At 40.2% G+C, this 23,778-nt stretch overlaps 1 protein-coding gene and 1 long non-coding RNA gene across 2 annotated transcripts; one reads left to right on the top strand and one right to left on the bottom strand.

Moving 5' to 3' along the window:
* Positions 1-425: 425 nt before the first annotated feature.
* Positions 426-11,750, bottom strand: LOC129356169 (uncharacterized). Its single transcript, XR_008605377.1, has 3 exons — positions 11,189-11,750; positions 631-859; positions 426-559 (listed from the first exon to the last, which is right to left on the bottom strand). It is a non-coding gene; the product is annotated as an uncharacterized LOC129356169 (long non-coding RNA).
* A 3,320-nt stretch (positions 11,751-15,070) lies between these two features.
* LOC129356180 (coiled-coil domain-containing protein 66-like) lies at positions 15,071-23,137 on the top strand. The gene is made up of 17 exons (XM_055025780.1): positions 15,071-15,324; positions 15,407-15,521; positions 16,246-16,340; positions 16,451-16,506; positions 17,169-17,249; positions 17,476-17,610; positions 17,877-18,094; positions 18,884-18,968; positions 19,049-19,207; positions 19,724-19,811; positions 20,126-20,197; positions 20,271-20,487; positions 20,797-20,998; positions 21,071-21,108; positions 21,381-21,529; positions 22,481-22,606; positions 23,058-23,137. Exons 1-17 carry the CDS (start codon positions 15,171-15,173, stop codon positions 23,135-23,137), a joined length of 2,070 nt encoding a protein of 689 aa, XP_054881755.1. The 5' UTR covers positions 15,071-15,170.
* Positions 23,138-23,778: the final 641 nt, after the last annotated feature.

The following is a 23,778-nucleotide window of genomic DNA, read 5'->3' as shown; positions in this document are numbered from 1 at the left end:
TGCTGATTTGTGACGTTACATTCAGAAAGTTCTTGAAAAAGTTCGTCTTCCAGACACACAAAAAGCATTTCTTTATTGACAGAAGACAGCTGGATGGTATTTTTTAAAGTGTTTTAAGAAGCATCAAATGTTGCATTTTAGTTAATAATTTCTTAATATTGATGAAAAAGTACTAAATTCACTGGCTGATTATTTCACTTATGGGAAAAATGTCCCAAAAGTGTTTTCATCAATATTAAGGAATTATTGGTAATTCCTACGTCTTGACAAAAGTTAATTATAAGTTTGTTTCATGTTTCATGTGTCTTAATTCAAGGATTCTAAGATATTTGCACTAGAAACTAAAATGACTTTGTAAGAGTTCTGTTTTGCAGTGTAATCAGGTTCTTTGTATTCAGGGCTTTTTGTCGGGTCCGGCTCACCTGGTGTATGAAGGGCTCCAGAGAAACGCCTCCATCTTGTGGTCTCACCCCTCCCCCGGTCACCGGCCCCTGTTGCTTACTGTCCATGCTGCTGGGTGGAGGGAGGCACATGGCTCCTGGCGGACGCACCGCAATTCCTGCTGACGAGGAGGACAACATCAAACGATGAAGGCCGATCCGTTTAGAGCAGGTCGCAGCCGGGTCTTACCCTGAACATGGGCTCGGGAGGGGTCGGCGCAGGGCACCACGGGCTGCTGGGAGCGCACGCCGGCCCCAGGGGGAGGCGGCGCCAGACCGAATAGCCACTTAATAAAGCGTCCAAGGAGAGTCCAATCCACCACCGACAGAACCCCAGTGCGCTGAGGCTTGGTGCTGGGGGACAGGATGAGGGGGAACCACAGGAATCGCAGGGTGTCAGTCAGGGGGGTCACCGCTTACTGCAAGGACAGGAAGTGACACAAAGCAGAGACTTAATGATTCATAATATCAGAGAGGCGTTCTCTTTCCCCTAAAAGCTAAAACAATGTGTCCTAAAAACAGAAGGAGGCCAAACACGGTTCCTGGGGACCGCCAGATCCAATTAACCATTTTCTAACAAAGCAGAGTAGAAAACATCAGAACAGACTCCAGCTTACAGTCGTGGCCTGGAGGAAGAGGAGGAAGAGGTCACCTGACCTCCAGGAGGGCCGACATGTTGATGAGTTTAACTGGGGCGGGACAATAAATCAATCTTATTGATGAATCACTTTTTTGTTTTTAGTATTTGGAAAATCTGGATTTTTTTCCTCATCAGTGAACTCCTCGGGTTTCCAAGTTCAGAGTCACTCTAGTGCACCCTGCGCCGCCATCTTGTTTTACAATTTCTATCTATTTGGACTTTGAATTCAACTCTGACAAAATATCAGGGCCAGGCTGGAATTCTTTATTTTTAATCAAAGCAGAAAATCATCAAAATGAACAGAAATAAAAGCTTGAAAACATGATTCTGAGTGCAAATAATCCATGTAATCTGCTACAAGTAAAAATTTTAGTAAAATAAACAAAAGTTTCAATAATATTCTGATTTACTTAGGGCTGCAATTACAACTAATTTTAATAATCTTTTATAGATCAAATTTTTTAAAATCAGACATTCTACAGATTTTTAATTTAAATGTTTTAAAGAATATTAGAAACACAATAAAAGATGCAAATAAGTAAAAGATTTTATTGCCTAAACTGCGCCTTCAGCATTCTGTTTAGTGAAACTAAATCGATACCATCTGATTAAAACATAATTTACAAAATGTGCTTTGATCTTAATGCAAAATGTAGATATATTTTTTATATTTTGGCTTAATTACTGCTCAACATGATCTTTCAGTAAATGGCCTTTTTCTGTGTTTATGCTACAGTTAACGGTTAATTGATCATTAAATTATTTGACAATAATTTTAATTAATCGTTTCAGTTCATAAATAGATATTTTCACAGTTTCTTGTTGCAGAACTTGAAAACCCACAGAGTCCTGATGTCAACCAACATCTCAAATGACCCAGAGTTAAAGCAATCAGATCCACCAGAACCAGGACCAGAACCAGGACCAGAACCAGCAGTAACCAGGACCAGAACCAGCACCAGAACCAGCAGTAACCAGGACCAGAACCAGCAGTAACCAGGACCAGAACCAGCAGTAACCAGGACCAGAACCAGCACCAGAACCAGAACCAGGACCAGAACCAGGACCAGAACCAGCAGTTCTGAACGGCCTTGTGGATGGATGGGAACGACCCAGTCCAGCGTGTCGTCACGGTAACAAACGCTTTACAAAACACGACTCTTCACAGGGCGCAGAAATAAAACCGCAGCGGAAAAACTCCTGTCGGATCTTAAATCACAATCTAACCTTGAGCACACACACACACACACACACACACACACACACACACACACACACACACACACACACACACACACACCACACACACACACACACACACAGAAACCCAGCCTTTCCCATGAGCAATGCATTTCAGTTAGAGGAGAGATGTGTAAACATCGGCTGTGGGATCAGCAGAACCTCTGAGTCGTTTCCTTCGGGGAGCCGCCGTTTATTGTAACACGTTTGCTTGACAAAACAGCAGCACAGCAACTAATGATTATCCAGTAATCGACGAATCTGTTGAATATTCTCGGAGTTAAATCTGATTAAAATATTGGCACATTCTGCAGGTTTTTATTTAAGCATTTAAGGCTTTTTAATACAAAAAATGCATATTAAGATTAAAATATTAACTGTATTAACTATTCTCTCTGCATAGAGAATAGCAGCAGGACTGCACTGCCTGCTGGCTCATTATTTAAGTTATGGGCCTGTAATATAAGTGTTTTTTGTGTAATGGAGCTTAAAAATATGCTTTAACCAACAAGAGGTGATCCAGTAATTATCAGAGCACCAGACTCCATTTGGACCGTTTCTCTTCCCTGTTCTGGTATGGACCCGCCATCTTTGTTTCTGTGCCAACTGGCTCTGCTTAAGGATTATCAGCGGCGCCCTCTGATGGATGAGAGAAGCTCCAAATGGTTCATTGTTTTCATTCCTAATTGTAATATACTTTTACAGCCAATATGATAAATGTTCTTTTCTTTGTTGAGCTTTAGCCAGCGTTCTGCCATTTTCTGAATGTTCTAGCATCACAGCCACTGAAGGTTTGGAGTCTCTCTAACTGGGTAAACATGTTATTGTTATGAGAGGCATAAATATAGCATCTCTTCAATAATTGGACACAGTGAAATTACAGCGATGATTGCAGCTGGATATGTTATGCAGCAGTAGTGTACAGACCTAATATGGGGAATTGGTACCAGTGCAAAACATGCATCTATTTTTTATGTTAAGGATTAAACCAGGCTGATGACTCATTGGTTTCATGAATTAAAACAGTCAATTAATTTTATAATTTTTTTTTATAATAATGAATTAGTAATAACCCACTGAGCGAAGGAGGAAGAGAGACTAACATCTCATTGCCTTTATTTACGCCATATGAACACATCTTCTCTGCAAAATCAATTACATTTCTGAATTTTGTGCTTTAAAACTAAACTTTGCTTGTATAAACAGAATCAGGACAGCTGTTAAAATAAGAGCAGATCAATCAGGGAGCCGCTTGATGTCCCAACTGCTTGAAGGAAGAATGTACCGCCTGATTCAGCAGCCAGCTACTAAATTATCAGTGTGTGTGGTGTGTGTGTGTGTGTGTGTGTGTGTGTTGTGTGTGTGTGTGTGTGTGTGTGTGTGTGTGTGCGTGAGTGTGTGTGTGTGTGTGTGTGGAGCCCTCGATGTTTATGGGTTTCTGTGTCTCTGGGAATTGATGGAGTGACAGGTGTGTGTCTGGGCTGCTGGAGAGCGAAGGGACGTCCTTTCATGCATGTTAACCCAACACACACTGGACTATTTCAAAAGTCCAACTGACCTCAAATACATCAGGAGATGATCTCTCCTATTGCTGTAATCTTCACCTTAATACATTTTTCTTTCCTCCATTAAAGATAAAATAAAAACAGTCTTTAGGTTTTTATTTAACCATGATTTGTTGCTTGGTCTAAACCAGTGATGCCAAAAGTCAATCCTCAAGGGTTTTGGTTCTTTCTCTGGTTCAACATTGGGTGGACTTTCAAATTCAAAGTTATTTGTGAAAAACTCACCTATTTATATTTGTTTCTGTTGAGCACATTTAAAATATTTGTAAGTAAATGCAGCTCAGGAAGCTGAAATACCCAGACGCATCGTTCTTGATACGCCATTGGCTGGGTTTGTAAAGCAGCCAATCTTGGCGCGCCGGTCCTGTTGCATGGCGCTGATTGGCTAAACCCCAGAGAGTGGAGATAAGAAAGACTGTGGACGTTAGCTTCTGCGGTAGCACCAAGACTATTTCCACTGCTCTTATTGATGCATATTAAGGGATTATTAAAACAGGCAGTTAGAAGCATTTTTAGAAAAGGTCTCAACAGTTTGCAGGCCGATGTGGACACCATGGGGTCCACTATGTTTACGTCTTTGCTTCAGATTAAAAAACCTTCAAGAACAGCAGACTGCCCCTTTTAGGGTGTTTTGCTGCCTGGTAGTCCGGTATGCTCTGTTCAGGGACCAAAATTACTACATTCATTATATTTTGAGCTGCTTTGTGTAAAACCAAACAAACTAATTGAAAAACCTGTTTTCTTTCCTGCCTGTGGGGGCACTACACCAAGAACCACTGAAAGAAACAACAGGAAAATCTCTGAAGAAGACACTGAACATTACTTCGTTCTTCTGGAAATTTAAACAAAAATATAGAGGAATCAGATTTTAGCAGTTGTAGGATTTCTCTTTTTTGTCTTTGGTTAAAAAGAAAAAAACAAAAAAAGAAACATGAGCCATTTCTCTTGCTAGCGCTAAACAAGTGTGTTTGTTTTGGTTGTATTTACCCAGAATGCCCTGTGCTGTAGTCCACTTCCTGCTTTTGGAGCGATCTTCAATCAGGTTGGCATTCACATATGCATTCAAACCGAACCAGAGTTCAAAGCGAGACAGAGGTTTGTATGCGGAGCAGATTTTGCTTTTTTGATCCGATTGCGTGTTCACACCTCCCCAAACGAACCAAACTTTCTAAACAAATGGAGTGGAGTTCGATTCAAGCAGACCCAATAGGGCTGGTGTGAATGAAAAGTTAAAGATATGCTTACAGTAGCAGATGATCAGTTAATTACATATTTGAAAGGAAAAATTCTCCCCTCTCTTTACTCCTTTGGGTTTTCAGTTTTTCAAACTGCAGCCAAATGTTGCATCAACTTCTGTTGAAACAAAATTAATGCAATCATTAGACCTAAATATCCACTTATTTTACCATATTTTACTTTTATTTACCCATTCTTTGATGTTTTCTTTCTTCAACCAAATTAAATCTAAAGAATAATCACAGTGGCTTAGCAGGCCACAGAAAACCACCTTTCTGTCTTCTACAAAACCTCTTCAGCATCATTAACCTCTTGTTTCTCAGTCCACCATTCCAACAAACAAACAAGCAAAGGTAAAAACAACGTCACGTCTAATCTGACCCCCCATGTCCTTCTTGGTGCGGTGAGCAACCTGATCAGACAGCCAATCAGCTTAGAGGATCTGTGTGAGCATATCTTACATCATCAGCAATCACCGGGACAAAGCCGCCGGTCCGCCTCAGCTCTACAACGCTGACAGACTGATTAAGCAGCTATTTCGAACTGACTGACCACAGGGCTGGGCGTGTGTGTGTGTGTGTGTGAATCCTCCGTCCTTCACTAAGTCACAGATGAGAGAGCCAATTAGGGACTTCCAGAAATATCCAAGAGTCGAAGTAAACAGTTTTAGTGTTTTTGGAAGTGAACGTTTTCAATTTTAAAATCAGAAGTTTTTAAAGTTCTTACACCTTGTCCCTAGTGTGGTCAGGAGGTGCTGGTGCCGACCTCCAGCGAATGTTTCGCTGGGTTCTGTCCAGGACGCACAACACAGACCGACAGGACAGACAACCAAACATACACACTCACACCTAGGAATAATTTAGAGTCATGTTTATGGACTGTGGGAAGAAGCCGGAGTAACCGGAGAAAACCCACGCATACCCCGGGCCAGGAATCGAACCAAGGAGCTTCTGGCTGCAAGGCAATAGTGCTACCAACTGCACCACTGTAAAGCCCAAAAATTATTCTCATTATCTTTAATAAGTAAAACAGAGGTGAAGTTCTGTTTAGATTCCACTGTAGGAAACCATAAATGTGCATTATTTTATCAGAATCACCTGAAGAACTGAAACTGCTGCAGAGACGGTTTTCTATTTTCATCGGACTGATTGTATGAAGAGGTTCGCTGAGGCCTTGCAGGTGTTCAGTACGTCAGAGGAAGAACTTTTCTGCTCCTTAAACTCATTTTTGGAGCAAAGCAGGACAGGTTTGACGTCAGCTTTCAGTACGTGACAAAAACCAGAAGAAAAAAACATGTCGGACAGTTTCATCACTCAGGGCAGAAGTGAAGGAACAAAGATTTCTGTTCCAAGAGGATTCTATACCACAAAAACATTTTTTGTATTTTGTATTTCATTGATTGCAGCAATAAACAAGCTCCTATTTCTTACTGAAAAGTTGCTTGTAAATTAGTTTAGTAAGATATATTTCTAACATCTGTAAACAGAAAATATGGGAATCGAGAAAAATCTAAAGACAACAGAGGAAGAAATAAATACGGAAAATGAAAAAGAAATTATCAAAATAATAAATCAAGATTTTGGAAGACAGTTTTGGGGAAAACATGCAACACTTTTGAAGTGCCATCCAACCCAAATTTACGTCTGCTGAGTTTTAAAAATAAAATTAAAAAAAAAAAAACATAAGACAAACACAGCTGCTGCTGCTGCTGCTGCTGCTGCTGGGTCCCCTGACACAATCCAACAGCTGCTGAGTGATACACACAAAAAACCAGGGGAACAATGTGTCCCGTTAACCTTCGCCTCGGAGGGGAGACACACCACATCAGCTACAACACACACTGAGACACACACACAGGCTGTACACACACACACACACACACACACACACACACACAGCCTCTTTTCACACCACAAACCTGAGCCAGCAGCCACAGCACCCAGCATGTCAGTCTGTCTTCTTTAAATGAGAAACATTCACATCACAATCAGATCTCATGCTGGTTCCGTCTCCAGATAAATTATTCTGTTTGTACTCTAAAGAATCATCTTCAGCTAAATAAAGGAGAAAACTAAAGAATCATCACGATAACCTCACAGACGACACGCTCACACTTTTCTGGTACAGATAGAAACAATCGCTGCACTAACGACTCCAAAAAACGACTGTCAGAAATATATCAACGGCTGTTAGAGACGTCACCCTCATGAAGTCATAACATTAGGAGAATATAGTCATAACATTAACAGAATAAAGACACAAAATGATGAGAAGAAAACAGTAATTAATGTCTGACCAGCTCGGTGGCTCTGCGGCTGTTTGTACAATAATTACGATGTGTGGAAATATAAAATATGTCCCTATTTATAAAACTGATACTAGTTTTATAACATCACACAATGCTCAACGTTCCTCATTTTATCGCTGCAGTACGTTTCACCTAGCAGTTAAATTGCTACTTTGCTTCATTCTGTTACAACTTAATTCTCAGTTAAAAAACAAAATGAACTTTGTTTGGTTTTAATGTTTCAAATGAATAAATTTTGAAAAAGCAACCAGATTGATTTGCTGAGACGATCACCTCAGAGCTATTTCACTCTGTCGAAGCTTTTTTCTAACTGATGCCACTTTTGTCCTGCTACTTTTACAAATTACTCTCTTAAGTTAAAACTGTTTTACTCTGGCTCTAATACTCTGCTGTACAAATCTCCATTGCATTGCAAAGTGCCACAGTAACGGATTCTCACAGCTGAACCTGCTGATGGGACCCAACTTGCCGGCGGCCTTGGACAGGAAGCATCAGAACGACGGGTGAAGAACAGAGAATCGTGGGAAATTTCATATTGTCATTACAGCTTCTTGCAAAGGCTACTGTTTTGATAAAGTTATTTTTCAGTTACATAACAGGATTTTCTTTTGAACTATACACAGAAACTCAACGGTTTGTATGCCTCGTTTGAATCATGATCAGTTGTAATTCAAAGTGTTTTCATAATGTAATAATACTTGTATTGATTTTCTGTTTAGCCTGTCTGGTTTAATGAAAGTTTGCATGTGGTCCCTGTTCATGTCCGGGTCTCTCTGGGTTCTCTGCTTCCTCCCACAGACAATAACATGACTGAGCTGGTCTATTAGTTTCTAGGTGTTTGACCTGTTCAGGGTCTCGCCTTGAACTGTTGCAATCAACAATAAATTAATTAAAGGCACTAAAATGAAAACAAACTCAATAATTTCCATTTGCATGATTTATTGTTTTTCCTCTTTCTACTAAAAACTGGATGGAAAGTTTTCAGTCTTTTTTGTTTCATAACTAATTTTATTTATTGTTTCTGTTGCTTTGTTTGTTTATTTTAGATATTTTTAATGTCTTCCAGTTCCAGTGTTTAAATGTTCATTAGAATTAAAATTTATTGATCTCTGAGAATTTGTTTTTATTATGCCACTGCCATTACATTTCTTGAAAGTGGTCTCAAAACAACAATATTATTGTTTATTAAATATTTCTGGGACAATTTACTGCCCAGCAGGACTAATTATTGTGACAGGTGTATTATAAACAGTGGATGGATGTTTGGAATCATTTAAATACATATATTATCTATTGAATATTTAATAGAATAAAATCAAATTGATATTTTCTGGACATTAAAACACGCAGGCCTGGCTTTAACCAATCAAACGTCTCTAAACGCTAAACAGGAAACCAGGATGAAGACAGACAGCTTATCTCCATGCAGGAGATTTAAATAAAATATTAAAACATTCAAGTGTTTTTCTGCCTTATCAGGAGGTAACTGGGAGAAGCTTTACAAACATCTAAGCCTCAAAGTAAGTCCAACTCCAGCCTTTGAAAACTTCTGCAATAATCAGATGCATCATCCGCCATGTTTGTTTTAAAACAGTAGAGGAAGGTTGTCAGGAGCAAATAAAAAACCCACCAGAAGGATGGAGACAGGACATATGGAGACAGCTCAGCAGGAGTCCGAGTCATTATTCCAAAACGTTTCTGGCTTGAATACAAACTGAGTTTCAGAAGAATAACGTTCCAATTTAACCGTACAAAGAGCTTAAAATATCTACTAGCTTTGAATGTTTTCCCTGGATTTCCAGAGAAATGCTTGGTAAATAATAAGCAAATCATTATTTTCCTCTCCTCCTAATGCTGTGATGCTGTCTTGAATAACCAAAACAAGCCTTTTGAGAGGGGAGAGGTTATTAAAATAGAATATCTGGCAGTATGCTGGAGCCACAAAAGTCTCTGCATCCCGTTTAGAGCTTCCAGTCGCTCCCAGTGTGAGCTGATAGCTGTCACTGCCTATTTAATAAAACAATCATTCATAAAGCAGCATGACTGTGCAGCCCTGCATTAATACAACACAATCAGCATAATTCAAGCCTTCTAATCAAACAAACATCATCAAACTGCTGATTTTCAGACGTCAGAAAATCTGATGTAGAGCAAGTAAACAAGGAAGGAAACCTGAAAGCAAACAGGTTTCAAAACAAAACTTTAGCAAACAAATATTTTCTTACAATGTGTGACCAACTAAATAACATGAAATCACACACAAAAGATGCAAGTTTTTGAATATTATTATTGTTATTATGAGCAAAACTGCAAAACTGTTTCTAAGTCTATATAAATATTCCAAATACCAGAGATATGTTATTTTTAAAAATCAAACAAAAAAAATAAAGGTCTGCTGTAACAGTTCTTATTTTACTGATTATTTTTTGGTTGAATTATTCCCTGGTTGCTCCACATCAGGAAGGATTTTTGATCTTACTTTTTGCATTTTAACAATTGTTATCATGCATAACCATGGCAACAAGGTATCGTTATTTTACAACTTGGACAAGCGAATTAGCATCTAAAGTCTCAAATAACACCTGAATTATCATGACAAATTCCTGAGGGGTTGAAAAGGAGGCTTCAAGGATGCAGAGCAGGACAAACATTTCTTCCATCAATCAATGTTTCTCTGCCCAGCTTCCTACCCACATATTCGGATAGCAAATGAGGTGGATTAGCAGAGATTGCCAACAACTGATCGTGTCATCTGGGACATGTTATAATAGAAATAGTCTCTGCTACATAAAAATTAATCTATTAGGATGTCATGACAGAAATACAGCAACAGCCTTCAATCAGAGGATTCTTCAAATTTGTTGCATGACTGACTGCTACTGGAGGTCCTTCCTTGATGCCCACAGCATCACCATCCACTCTCTTTGAAGATGATAACATTTAATTTTCTTAAATGTATTTTTCAATTTGATTGATTAATATAAATCTAAATAAATAAACTAAGGTAAAAAAATATAGTGATTTATCTAAAACCACAAAAGACTTGAGTGCTCAAAGACAACCTATTTTATGCTAAGCTTATTTAAACTAAAATATCAGTGTTTAGATGTTTATAAAATTAACTGATAACGTGCAAATGCAAATTGTACCGTAATTATAAAATATCCAAGCAAATACTGATGTATTCAAACCAATAAATTCCTATAAATAGTTAAATATGCGTTAGCAAGGCTGAGTCCCCGGGTGGTAAAACCTACCAACGCCTCTGGTCTTTGGCATAATCATATTTACACAGAGGTAGCTTCCAGCGAATGAAACTTTTGGAGAGCGACCCCTATAAAACATCTTAACTCCCGATCAGTGTGATCCAGAGGCTCGACCATTACGCGCTAGCAGAAGGACTTACTGTCACATTACACGTTTATTGAGACAGGTATCAGTTAGCTTTAGCTCCCGAACTGGCCAGCTTCTTGACCTTAGCCTGACAACCAGCAAGAGAAATAAGTCGATCACTTCCAGCATTTAAATAAGCTTAGATTCAAAATAAAACATCACCTCGTTTTATACCATCGTCCGTCGTAATTCCACCTTCATTAAGAGCAGCTCTGACCCTCAAGCTCGCCCGGAAAACACTGTCGTTACACAGAGTCTAGTTGCGGTTAAGTAGCCTCGCATGCTAACGGTGCTGGCTAACATCACGGACTGACGTTACGCAGCCTCTCCGGTTAGATTGCACCAAGCTGTCACAACAACAACACACCTTCAGGATCACCGGGAGCACGCTGGACGTCACGGAGGACAGGCGAGGTGGTCCGGAGGAGCTCATCGATCTTGATCTTCAGTGCAGTAACTCATTAACGACCGTTATTCCAGTTAGGGTTAACGCAGACTGTTTAGATTTTACAGTTCATTAAGGCGACTCCGGCGCTTTGGCGCCACCTAGAGCCTTCCGTACACAAGAAACGGTGCCTTCATTTACATCAGAGGATTTACGCCATTTCACATGTTCACCACTTGAAAGATAGACAGTGTTATGGCACGGGGTATTATTTATGAGATTCAAAGCCATAGTTTTACTGATGGTTGTAATATTTACTTTCAAAGTAAGAAAAGTGATGCTGAAATTGAAAATTGTGACTTTAAATCTTATGACGATGAATGAATATCAAATTTTACGAAAGCTTTAATGCTAAAATTATGACTTGAATCTGATAAATATTACATAGTTTACATCTTTCTTCTTTCAAATGTACCGCTATATGATAAATTACTGTAATTAAAACAAAATTAGCTTCAGTCTTTGATAAATCCCGAGTGTCGATGAATGCACCGTCATCAAATTTAAACGTCCAAAAATGAAGACCTTTCATTGGCCAGTAATTTTAAATACAGCAAAGATTAGCCAATCAGTGACACGCTTGTTGTTCGTCGGTAGCGACCAACGTAGGCAACCGTTTTCCCCCAGAAATTGACTTGTTAGCTATCAGTGCTCAGTTAACGTGCCCTTTTAACTATGAAAATTAATCTACTAGTCACTTATATTATATTATTTTAAGTTTGTTTGGAAATCTGCTTTTGATTCGGTGTATATTTTTCTCGACATGAACCTTGGGTGAGTCTGCTGCTGAACAGCTTGTTAAGCTAAAACACTGAATAGCTAAGGTGTCGCAGTGAAATTGCACAGAAAATAATGCTTATTAATGAATTAATTTCAGAAAATCAAACGAACTTAACCCACTTTGACGATATCTTTTTCTAGACGAGAAGCGAAGTCGAAGATATTCTAAAGAGTAGAAATATTAATTTGATTTCAAGGCACTATCTCAAGTACATATATTTGCTATTTATTAATAAAAAGAAACATACATATTTTTTTCTCACAGTCTGAAGTTAAATCAGACCAAACTGTTCCTGTTTTATGTCTGTTAGTCATTCAGTTCAGAGGAAATAATACCAAATCATTCTGAAAACATTAATAAACACAATTCTGTCTCTCAGTATTGATGCATTAGTAAATATAATAATTTTGTTAATTCTAACTAAAACAAAACAAGAGAAAGACAGGCTGATTTAACTTTACTGTGAGAAATATAAATGTGTATGCCTTTTTATTGAGTGTATGCAAACCTATGGTCTCAACTGTAAAAATAACAAACAAACAATAACAAAATTTATAAGGTGTATATTTATACACATGCCCTTCACTTTGCTCAGTTATTATGTTGCTTCCTGATGCAAAAATAATCTAAATTTGTAAATTTATTAAAAATAAATATTTGAAACATCATCAAAAACAGAATATTTAAAAGTTTAAGTGACTTTTGTGTAAAGATCCAGACCTTTTTTGACAGATTGTTGCTGGCAGTTGGAGACACTGACACTAACATAGTGTGGGCAAAATGTTTTCAGTTGGATATTAAATTACGAGTATCATATTCAGACTCTGTGTATCCATAATGTATTTGAGCCATTAAGTGGCTCAGATACCAAAGCTCTCAGAGCTGCTGAGGTGAGTGGCTGTAAATTAAATTCAGACATACCTTATTAATCTCAGTGGGAAATTTAAATGCAGCTCATATTATCAAAGTTTGCTTTTGGTTGTTGGCAGGACGGTTTTGTTCTAAATGCATTCAGTTTATAGGAAACCAGACAACAATCCTCACCAACAGTGAACTACACATATGCCCTTCACTTTCGTTCTGTGGGACTCTTATAAATTAATTGATCTACCGGTGAAACTCATACAATTTCAAACCATATTTCAAGTGCTCTGAGATATTTGCACTAGAAACTAGACAAAAAAAATGCCTGATAAGATTTTGTGTTTTTACAGTGTAATCCCAGTCATTTTTACCAGAATAAACAAAGGATTAATTATCTCTGAAACTCCTGGTGTACCTCTAAACTAGTATTTTCTCCCTGGGGTGCTTCAATTAAGTTGTAAATAAAGGGTCTTAATTTACAATTTAAATGCAATATTTTTAAAATAAATTATTAAATCCATATACAATTTAGTTTGATTTTGTCATTGTGGGATTCTGAGTGTAGTTTGCTGTGGAAAAATTTGTGAAAGCCAAACAGAAAACCTCATTCTGAATCTATTTTAGGTTTGAAAAATTAAAATTTAAATCAGTGAGTGAATGAAGGGTAGCTGTTAACTTTCATTCATTTTCTTAACACATTTTTCCATTTGTCTCTTTTGATTTTGGTGTTTGTTTTCTTCTCTATTTTGTTCTCTAATGACTGTTATTGTTCCTGAACAGAGATGGTCTACTGTTTGAGCTGGACAATGGAAAACCCAGATTGATTTTACTCACTCATGGTGAGGCTTTCCTACTACCCAACATTTTTGAATAAATTATCTGCTTTGATTACAGAAGATTTTTCTCCAATATACTAACATATCTGTTGTAACAACCATTTCATTGATTTGTCTGCTTGTGATAAAAATTGATGGCTGCAAAATTTTAATAATTAAAAAATGTCTATATTTAATATTAAGTAATAACAATATGTCTAAATTTTATGATATTTTATGATATTTTTTGGTTTATTGTTTGGTTTATTTTTACAGCAGGTGTTGTGAAAAATCCAATAAAGGTAAGAAACAACAGCATCTGTTGTCTTTATGTCCAGCACTGCTTAGACTCTTCTGGAAATGATTCCTTGCTGAAAGGAGAAAAAAAATTTAAATAAATAAATGTGTTAATCTTTAAGGTTTTTGTTTACCTGCGTGGTTTGTGATGCGTTTCCTGCAGCTGCCCAGTAAGCACAGAGCAGCTAGCATCCTGAGTGCCAGGCAGCCGTCCTGCCTGGAGGAGGTTCACCCTGAGGAGCGTCCAGCTCAGCAGGCTGCGCGGGGTGCCAGGGAGGTCAGGTGTAAAGCAGCAGCTTCATCCTGCAGCTCCAGCATCTCCACCACTGATGGCAGAAGCTCCATCCTGAATTCATCCAAAACTCCAGGCCATCACAAAGAGCACTCCAGTAAGCCGTGGCGAAGGTAAGGGAACGGAGCCTAAATGATTAATGTTTGGATCAGTATTGGTACAATTTAAAGGGGACCAATTAGGTTAGTTTTATATTTTTGTATTTCCATTTGGGTCTCAATGTTGCCCAATTAGCAATAAATTCATGTTTTTTGGTGTCTGGAAAATGAGCTGTTTAAAAAAACCTTCAAAATGTAACTTTTCAAATTAGCAGTAAAGCAGCCTGTTACCTAGCAACCCGGCCATAATTCGGCTATCACTCAGCAACCCCAGCTGAGCTCCAGCATGTTTGATCAGCTGTACAATGGCAGCTGGAAAAGACCAGTGTTTTCTTGTTGACTTACCATCCAGAAACCATTTACTGCATTCTTGTTGGTTGTGCAGGAGGCTCCACTTCTGCTTTTCAAAGATGCACAGTTGTATAATTGTTCATCTGTAGGTAGCCATTCTTATGAGTGTAAATAAGAACAAAAATAAGCAATAATTTTTCATGGTGGAACAGTAAAACTACTTTTTAAAGCATACCTTAAATAAAAGTTGGTTGTATAATACATTTGGTATCTCAGGTACTATAATGGTTATCAAAAAAACAACATCAAAAAAAAGATATTTACCTTTTTCAAGCCGCTGTGTAACTGTATGTATCCTCTGAAGGTAAAGACAAACAAACACAAACTCAGCTCTGCTGTCGGATCGCTGGGATCCCCCAGGAGAACGCCTCTGCCTCCAAACGGCGGGGATGGAGTGTCGCAGAATATGCTGAGCAGCGTGGATGCAGGCCTGAAGGACGGAGACCTGAAGGACGGAGACGTGGTGTGTGTGAACGGAGAGCAGCTACAGGAGCGCCTCAGCTCCATCACGGTGTCGACCGGCTGCGCCCAGCGGGGGCCAGAGGAGCAGGCGGCTCAAGGTGGCGCTAGCAAGAAAAACTGCAGGTCTGCTGGAAGCAAAAAGCTGCGTCTTATTATAAACTGTTTAATTTTACTCACTAGGAGGTCAAACATGCACAAACGCTGCCTCTTCTGTGAACCGAGGAGAAGAAAGGCAAATAAAGGAGGATGAGAAAGGAGAAGAAATGAAGGAGGAAGGTGATGATGAATATGACAGGTAAACATTTTTTATAAACTCTAACCGCGGGGGTTCCAGCAACACCACCCATTTGCCACATTGACGCTCTCATGCAGTTCCCGCTCCTATCCACTAGGCGATATACTGACGTGCATCGTCAGCAGCGTTTCCTGACGATGCACAAAAATCTGGTGTAGATCGGCTGATATATTAAGGAGGTAAAGCTGTTGGAGTCAAATTACATTTTAATACTATTGGGGTCAATAGAGGTTAGCAAAGGTCAATCACAACAAGTTTGGTGCAAATCGAATGATGCATGTATGATGTATGAGGCAGCCACGCCCACATGCTTTGATGTATGAAAAATCCTTTGATAACTTTTGACCTTCAATGCTTCAAGGCTGTGATGAATGAGTTTGACACCTGGGTCTAAGAAGTTGTTGGATGAGTTTGCTTAGATTCAAAGTCATTAAAAAAGACTTGGTGGCCGCTGTGATTCAATATGGCCGACTTTCTATTTTAGACCATTAGCTGTTTGGACCATCGCTCCCAGAGACATTTAACGTCCTGTCAAGATGTACATATGTTGGTCAAAGCATGGCTTGGGGGTGATTTATTTATATATATATATATATTTTTTTTTTTTTTTTTCTAGGGTTCACAAGGAATTAGGCCACAAAACAAACAAAATTAGTAAAAATCCCACTAAAAAAATCTGTCCTGCAGCTCCAAATTGTTCTGTTTTTTTTTTTTTTTTTCTTAGGTTGCATCGCTCTTCATTCAGTTGGTTCAAAGAGCGTCGGCCGGACAGCAGAGCCGCCATCGACGCAAAGAAGGCTCAGTGGAAAAGAGAGCTTGGTACGAACGCTTTGCATGTGGCGACAGAGGGAAGGAAAAACTGCCTCTAAACAGGAAGAAAGTCCAGCAATGATAATTTTGTAGAACGAAAATGTTTGTCTGACTTTCAGATGAGCAGGTCGCCCTAAAGCAGCAGCTGCAGCGCTCAGCCCCCAGCAGACTGCAGGTATTTCACCTTCACCTCAACCTTTGATAGACTGTTTATTCTCCAGGTTTCATTTGAATTCTTCTTCATTGTGTGTTGTAAGGATTTATTGGGGATGAGCTTGAAATCTTTGAGGTTGTTTTTTTTAGTTACAAGAATATTGTAAAAATGAATGCAATTTTACGAGAATATTCTAAAATAAAAATCAGACTTTTAATGAAGAAATTTCTGATTTTTATTTATTTTTACCCATTAAAATCAGCCCTACATATTAGTATGAAAACATTTTACTCATTCAATAAGACCCTGATTTAATAGTATTAAAATTAAAATAAATCAGGCCTTTAATTGATAAGAAAAGTTTATTATATCAATGTATTCTAATGTGTTCATTTTAATAAATAAAAAAAAGTTTATCAAAATTTAATGGATAAAATTAATAAATCGCACAGCTCTGCACATCAGTATGACTCATGTGAGTCTGAGTTCTGACTCAGAAATCTCCTCAATCCCTAAATCTTTCTGTTATCACTTAATGGTGTAAAAACATCAAGTAGACCTCGAGGTAAATTAATAAAAAAACAAAATGCATTTGAAATCTACAGTGAGCAGGAGCTTGAAGCAGTTTCCAGGCCTTTCAGCCTGTGTTTTATTGATATGGTTCGGATGTTGCTGTGTTTCAGGGTGAGAAATATGCAGAGAGTGTTTCCTCTGTCGGCCACAGAGAGCAGCCAGCCGCCATCAGGTCCAGCCTCCGACTCGGGGTAAACATCAACTCTGAGCGTAGTTTCAAACATTTCACCTCCAACTGCTGGATCCTTCTGGGTCCTGCTGGATCCTTCTGGGTCCTGCTGGATCCTTCTGGGTCCTGCTGGATCCTTCTGGGTCCTGCTGGATCCCGGTTCTTGAGTCAGGTTGTTTTATTTTTGGCTACTTTTGAGTTAATAATTTTGGCCGGTGTGACGAAACGTTTGGACCCCGCTGCTGCAGGAGGTGACGCCCATGGAGGAAATGCTGATCGTGGAGAGGAAGGAGGAGCAGAGGCGGGTCTGGCTGGAGGAGCTGGACCGCCAGCGGGAGGAGACGGCCGAGCGCCGGAAACAGGAGAAGCTGCAGCGGAGACAGGTAGAGACTCTGGCCTAGTCCAAACACAGCCGGGTCGTTTTACAACAATGACAGACGAGATATTCTCTTCTGTAAAACACTATGCACTGCAAGTCCAAACTCCAGAAAGGAGAATTGTCAAATCTTGGCCGAAGTTTTCCGTATCAATGGTTTTCAGTGATATTAAATGGAGGTTGTTGGAGGATAAAAGGCCAAATTGCATGAAAATCCATTCGGTTTATCTGACATTCGGCCTCTGACCTCACAGTAATGTCGTGTCTGTGCAGACGGAGGACCACGAGCGCTGGGCCGCGCACTTCGACTCGCTCCAGCGCAGAGCGCCAGCCCAACCCGCGGCCCCGGGGCGGCTGAGCGGCTCCGAGCGAGACGACTTGGACCCGTCGTCCTGCTTGTCGCTGGTCTGGGAGGGAACCAGCAGCTGCGGAGCCGACAGCGTCCTGGGAGCCAGCGTGGATTCAACCAGAGGTTTTCCCTCCAGATCCAGGTAGAAAACTGGGAAAATAACAATTTTATTGTTTATTGCAATAATTTATGGGCCAATTTATCGTCCAGCAAAATTTATGGCAGGCCAAAGCAGGATAGATTTTTATCATAAGCAACTTTAAATATGTTTTAAATTGACAAACATATGTAGAGCATCTAAAATAACAATATTTGTTTTATTGTGACAGGTTTACGTATTAACCTGAGAAACCAGTGGTAACTCCAGAGGAGCTGTTAAGCCAACTTTCAGTCACAGTTCAGCTTTTATTGTGAAAAACGAAGGAAGCATTTGTTGCACGGAGGCCTGGACAATAAATTCTCTCAGAAGATACTGCGATAAATAATAATATTGTGTTTTGCAGTAATGTAATGGTAATGGGATAATAATAATGAAAGAATGTAAATCAATAAACTTTAAATTCTAATGAATGTTCAACACTGGAACACATTTTAAATACCCAAAATAAATAAAACAACAAATAAAGTTAGTTATGAAGTGTCTACAAGCAAAATTATGTTTCAAAGACCAGACCGAAGACTTTAAACATCCAGTTTTTGGTAGAAAACTGGACTTTTAACATCCAGTTTTTTATAATGATTTCTAAATAATTAATCATTATTGATAAGCATTTGTCAGCATGACAGACCCATTTCTATTTTAATGTCCAAAATGTGGCGTTGGAAGTTTGAAAACTTGAAAAGTGCTTGAATGTTGCAGTAACAGCTTTAAGCCCCAAACACCAGCAGTAATGAAGCTCTTAGTTTAATCTGGACTCTGTTTTCCCTGCAGCTTCCTGAGGACGATGACGTCGCTGCTGGATCCGGCGCAGATAGAGGAGCGAGAGAGGAGGCGGCTCAAACAGCTGGAGCAGCAGGTATGGCGGCACCAACATGGAGGAAGCCCCGTCTTCAGCGTGCGGCGCTTTGCTGCCTTCACCGTTTTCTTCTGGCCCAGAGAGACATCGAGGCCCAAATGGAGGAGCGCAGGAAGCAGAGAGAGCTGGAGGAGGCGGCGAGGAAACGGGAGGAGGAGAAGGAGGAGTGGAGGGTTGCCATGGAGAGGGAGAAGCTGCAGAAGCAGTACGAGTTGGAGATGCTGAAGAAGAAGGAGAAGGTCAGAGGTCAAAAGATGTTCCACCTTCATTCCTTCAGATTTCACCAAAAGAGAAGAAAAAGAAACTTAAGTTGTGCCTCAACCGGAACTGATGGCAAACAGTGGAGCTAAATCATTATTATCATTGTTGTTAATAATAATAATAAATATTTAACTTCCCTAAGGGATCAATTAACTGTAGATATATTAATCAAAGATGCCTAATAATATAGCAAACAGACAGATTGGAAATAGTAATATAACAAGATTGTTTTGTTTTTGTGTTTTTGTAGAAGTGAGACTGCCACCTTCAGGAGGAAGTTAGCATCACTTAAACCCAATATTTTAATCATTTTTGGGAAAAATTTCCATTAAACTCATAATTATCCATAAGCGCAGAAAGAAATTCATAAAATTGTTGATTTTTACATGAATTTCTGCAAAATCACAAAGCATGCAACAATTGCAGACGCCCCCTGTCTAGTTCCGCCCTGGGCGTCTGCCAATATCAGAGACAATCCATTTCCTTCTCTTCAGGTTTTGGTTGAGCGTCAGAACGATCCGGTCCCTCCGGCGGAGCAGCCAGAGATCGGCGGCGGGTCGGAGGAGAAACCCGGATCCAGAAGTGAGTAAAGCGACCCAAACAACCCGGAACAAACCGGTTCTCTGAGCTAAACAGGTCCGGCAGAACTTCATTTGTTTCAGGAGCGGTTTGCATCTCGAAGTGAAAAGTTCAATAAAAGAAACGTAAAATAAAAATGTAACAAATGTTGTAGTTCTGGTCCAGTCTGACCGAGTCTATCGGACTATCAGGTGTGAAAACCGTCTTAAATCTCCGTGGGTTTAGTTTGGTGAACCTAAACCACGTTGGGCATATATGTGCACAACAAACAGCTAGAAAACGTTTTCTAACGGGGTTTTGTTTGTGCGTGTCATCAGTCACCAGGGAGGCTGAGTGTGTGGGAAACGGCGACCGCGGCTCGTCGTTTAAAGACTCGTCTGTTCAGACGGGTGAGACGCCACAGCTGGACTCCTGCTCTCATTTTTAACATACGATTACAGCTTCTCTCCTCTCCCTGAGCAGAGGACGCTCCTCCTCCTGTTCACACCGCTGACGTCTCCGTCCAGAACCAGAACCGTCCGCCTCCCTGTGGTTCTGCCGAGCCTAACGGCAGGAGCCGTGCGCCGAGAGCGGGAAAGGAGAACATCTGTGTGCCGGCGGGAGAAGACCCATACGCTCCGTTCGCCCGGGCGGAGAAGAGCCAGAGGAGCAAGACGAGGCCGGAGTGGGGAACACAGAGGTCAAAGCAACAGTTACACCAAGACAGCAGCTGCTTTCCTGTCACTAAATATTTCTCTGGATTCTGCGAACGTCAGAAAAACAGTTTTGCAATTTTGGTGATTCCATTAAATGAGAAATTACATTAAAACCACATTTAAATGAGCTTGTTTATGCAAAAAGCCACTATAAATTATGATGTAAACATTTACATGAGATGTTTATGATTCGGCCAATCAGAGGACAGCTTGATAAGAGTACTAATGAGGCCCGGCGAGCTCACAGTGACCCAAGCAAACGGTTCTGTTGTGTCCCTGCTGCGGTTCTCCAGGCCCAGCCGGCGGTTCGTTCCCGCCTCGCAGCGCTACCCGGTCGCCCTGCAGAGGGACCGGCAGGAGAGCCGCCTGAGGAGGCAGGCTGAGCTGCTGGCCCTGCAGAAGACCCGTCCGACCAGAACGGAACCGCCCGCTGCCCAGCAGGAGGCCCGGCTCTGCCCCGACGCCCTGCAGCACGGAACCAGTACCGCTAAGAAGGTGGAGAAGCAGAAAATCCCATTGGACTTGATGAACGATGTTGTTGTTTGCTAATGAGCGCCGATGTTTCAGGTGGAATCGGGTTTGAAGGGAAACGTCGACACGGACCGGTGAGCAGCGCCACATAAACCTGGAACGTCCCGGAGCTTTAAACAGGCCTGGGCAAAAAATTACAAACATATTCTTATTAATTTCATTTTTAGTTTTTGAAGATTGAATGTTTGGAGAATCTGTGTTTTTTCACCAATTTCCCAAGTTTGTAATTTGGACCTGCGGTAGTTCATCTAGAGAGAATGAAGGAGTTTCATCTTAGCAGGACTCAGTTTGTTTAGTAAAACAGTAAAGAGACCAGAGGTGAAATCTGGACTGTGGCATCCTGCAGGGGGCGCTCTCCTCCTGCCCAGAGCCAGCAGGCCTCCGGCTCTCCTCCTCCTCCTGCCCTGGAGTTCATTCCTTACCTCCGGACCGCCGAGGTCTTCAGCCTGGACCCCCTGGAGCCCGCCGACACGCCGCCAGCCAGGACTCACCCCGGTCAGGTTTTAAACTCGCAGCAGCGCTCTGCAGTGGCTCTCACTAACTCCGGCTGAAATTTAAATATTTCTATATTAAGATATTAAGACAAAAAACGCAGGTTTGTAACAATTATTCAGTTTATTCCTGCAATATTTCCACAAAGAATGACACTAAAAGTAGCATATGCCATTTACCCAGAATGCATTGCAATGCAAACACTGCAACATCCAATCCAATGACATTATTTTATGTAAATGTATTAAAACTAAACAGCTTTACTGTATTGTTTTTACATCTAAAATAAATATTTCTTGAAGTTTATTGTTACAACTAGTCGTTGATCCCCTTAAAACCAAAACTGACATTAAAATTGACATTTTAATGCGAAAGACGAACCAGAAATTTATTCATTTTAAGATATCAGTTTTTGATTCACAAGTCTTCAGTGGATTGTATTGTTTTGATATTATTTTATTGTTTTTACTGTAAACTTTTCATTTTAATCAGCTGATGAACATCCTTCTGGTTCTGTGAACTATCAATACCGGACCAGATTGTTTTGGACTGTTTTTGTTTCTGTTCCGATCAAACAATAAAAACAAGGCAAGAAATTCTAGAAAACATAATTAGAAAATAAAATCTTTCCAAAAGCAGATATTTGTCTAAAATGAAGTGTTGTGACATTTGCAGTTTTGTTCGGCTGATGTCATGAAAATGGATCTGCAGGTTGTTTTTCCTGTTCGCCACCAGGGGCAGCTTTCTGCTCAACTGACAGGAACAGATTAAACAGAACAGAACCTTTAAGAAATTAGATTCAAATTATATTAATGAGCATTTTAGTCCTAAGCGTGATTTGCAGCCATCTTTCTCTATAACCTGGGTCGACAGAACCTAACGGCGGGTCAGGAGGTCCAGTTTGTCTGTCTGTGGTGACTTATTACCAATCAGAACCTTGTCTCTCCTGGTCAGGCCCTCGTCCTCCTGAGGCCGCAGCTCCTCCTGGCTCCTCGCATCACGACCCGCTGCTCCACCCAGAGATGCTGCCTGGCTCCCAGCGCCAGCAGGAGATCCTGAGGCCTGGCTCAGCTGCGGCAGGTAACCAGACACACCTGCTGGCTCCCCATGAAGAACAGAACAAAACACACACCGACCACTAAATCCCACAGAAACTCTACAGATGTTGACGGAGAGCTACGCCACACTTTTCAGGTCATTAAAATGAGAAAGGAAATTCTTATAAGATTATAAAAAGGTATGAAATATAAAAATAAACATAAAATGTAATGTGTATAACTAACAACGCATGTAATGTAATTTTAGTGAGATCAGTTTTAGGTGTCAAAGCTTTTTAGATACACTGGGAAACTAAGTCATAATATTAATGTGAAATCAGTTCAGCTTTCTGTCATCAGATGGATCCGATCCGGTCGGTACCTTCCAGACTCCGGTAGTTTGGGCCTCACTGGAACCATCCAGCAGCTTGTTTCCCTCGGATCGGTTCCGCCTGCAGGTGAACCCACTCAGCCAGCCACTGTCTGTTTTTCAGGGTTTATTACAGAAGCAGAAGGAGCTGGAGACGGACCTAAGGCCGTCCGGAACCGCAGTGACAACGAGCAGCGCGCGTAGCTCACCACACGTGACCGGCGGTGGCGTCTGGAAGCTCCGCCTACTGACTTCCTGTTCTACCGGGTCGGGAACCGCCTGCAGATAAACACTAACGGAAACCTGCTCCGGTTTGCTGTGGTTCTTTATGGAGGGAAAAGTTTAAACCAGCGACTCCCTCGGTTATCAACGCTCTACCTCTTTACGGTCGCTGCTAAAAAACGATTTATCTCCCAGTTTCCTGCTGAACGACGAGTTTCTAAATGTTACAGTTTTTATTTATTGTTATTTAAAGTTTGGTTTATTAATAACTGATTAAAGATGTTTTGAAGCTGCAATGTTGACATGACAAAGTCTTGCTGCACTAGGTATGTTGGACTGTTTTAGCATAAAACCGTTTCACCCACCAAAAATCTACAATTACATTCTGACTGGTAGAAATTATGTTACAATAAATTTTGTATGGAAGTTTCAATTCAGAATATCTGCAATAAATTACTGGCTGTGAAACATAAATTACAATTTGTCAAAAATAAATTTCAAATATTTCAAATTTTATCCAGACTAATCATAATGCTAATTATAATTCTCAATATTTCAAATGGGTTTTTTTTAACACAAATAGCGACAAGTTAAAACTGCAATTTACCTTTTCAAAGCCATGT

Source organism: Poeciliopsis prolifica, unplaced genomic scaffold (assembly GCF_027474105.1).
Source record: "Poeciliopsis prolifica strain line A6 unplaced genomic scaffold, Auburn_PproV2 SCAFFOLD159, whole genome shotgun sequence".
NCBI classification, from domain to species: domain Eukaryota; kingdom Metazoa; phylum Chordata; class Actinopteri; order Cyprinodontiformes; family Poeciliidae; genus Poeciliopsis; species Poeciliopsis prolifica.
Note: the sequence above shows the minus strand (reverse complement) of the source record. Positions and strands in the feature narration are given on the sequence as shown.

Bases quoted from the DNA above. Each gene is read 5' to 3' on its own strand.
- LOC129356180 (XM_055025780.1), top strand. From the start codon at position 15,171: ATGCTGAGCAGCGTGGATGCAGGCCTGAAGGACGGAGACCTGAAGGAC. The intron at 15,325-15,406 runs GTGGCGCTAGCA...TTTACTCACTAG, and splicing joins AGAGGAGCAGGCGGCTCAAG to GAGGTCAAACATGCACAAAC. The intron at 17,250-17,475 runs GTAAACATCAAC...CCGCTGCTGCAG, and splicing joins GGTCCAGCCTCCGACTCGGG to GAGGTGACGCCCATGGAGGA.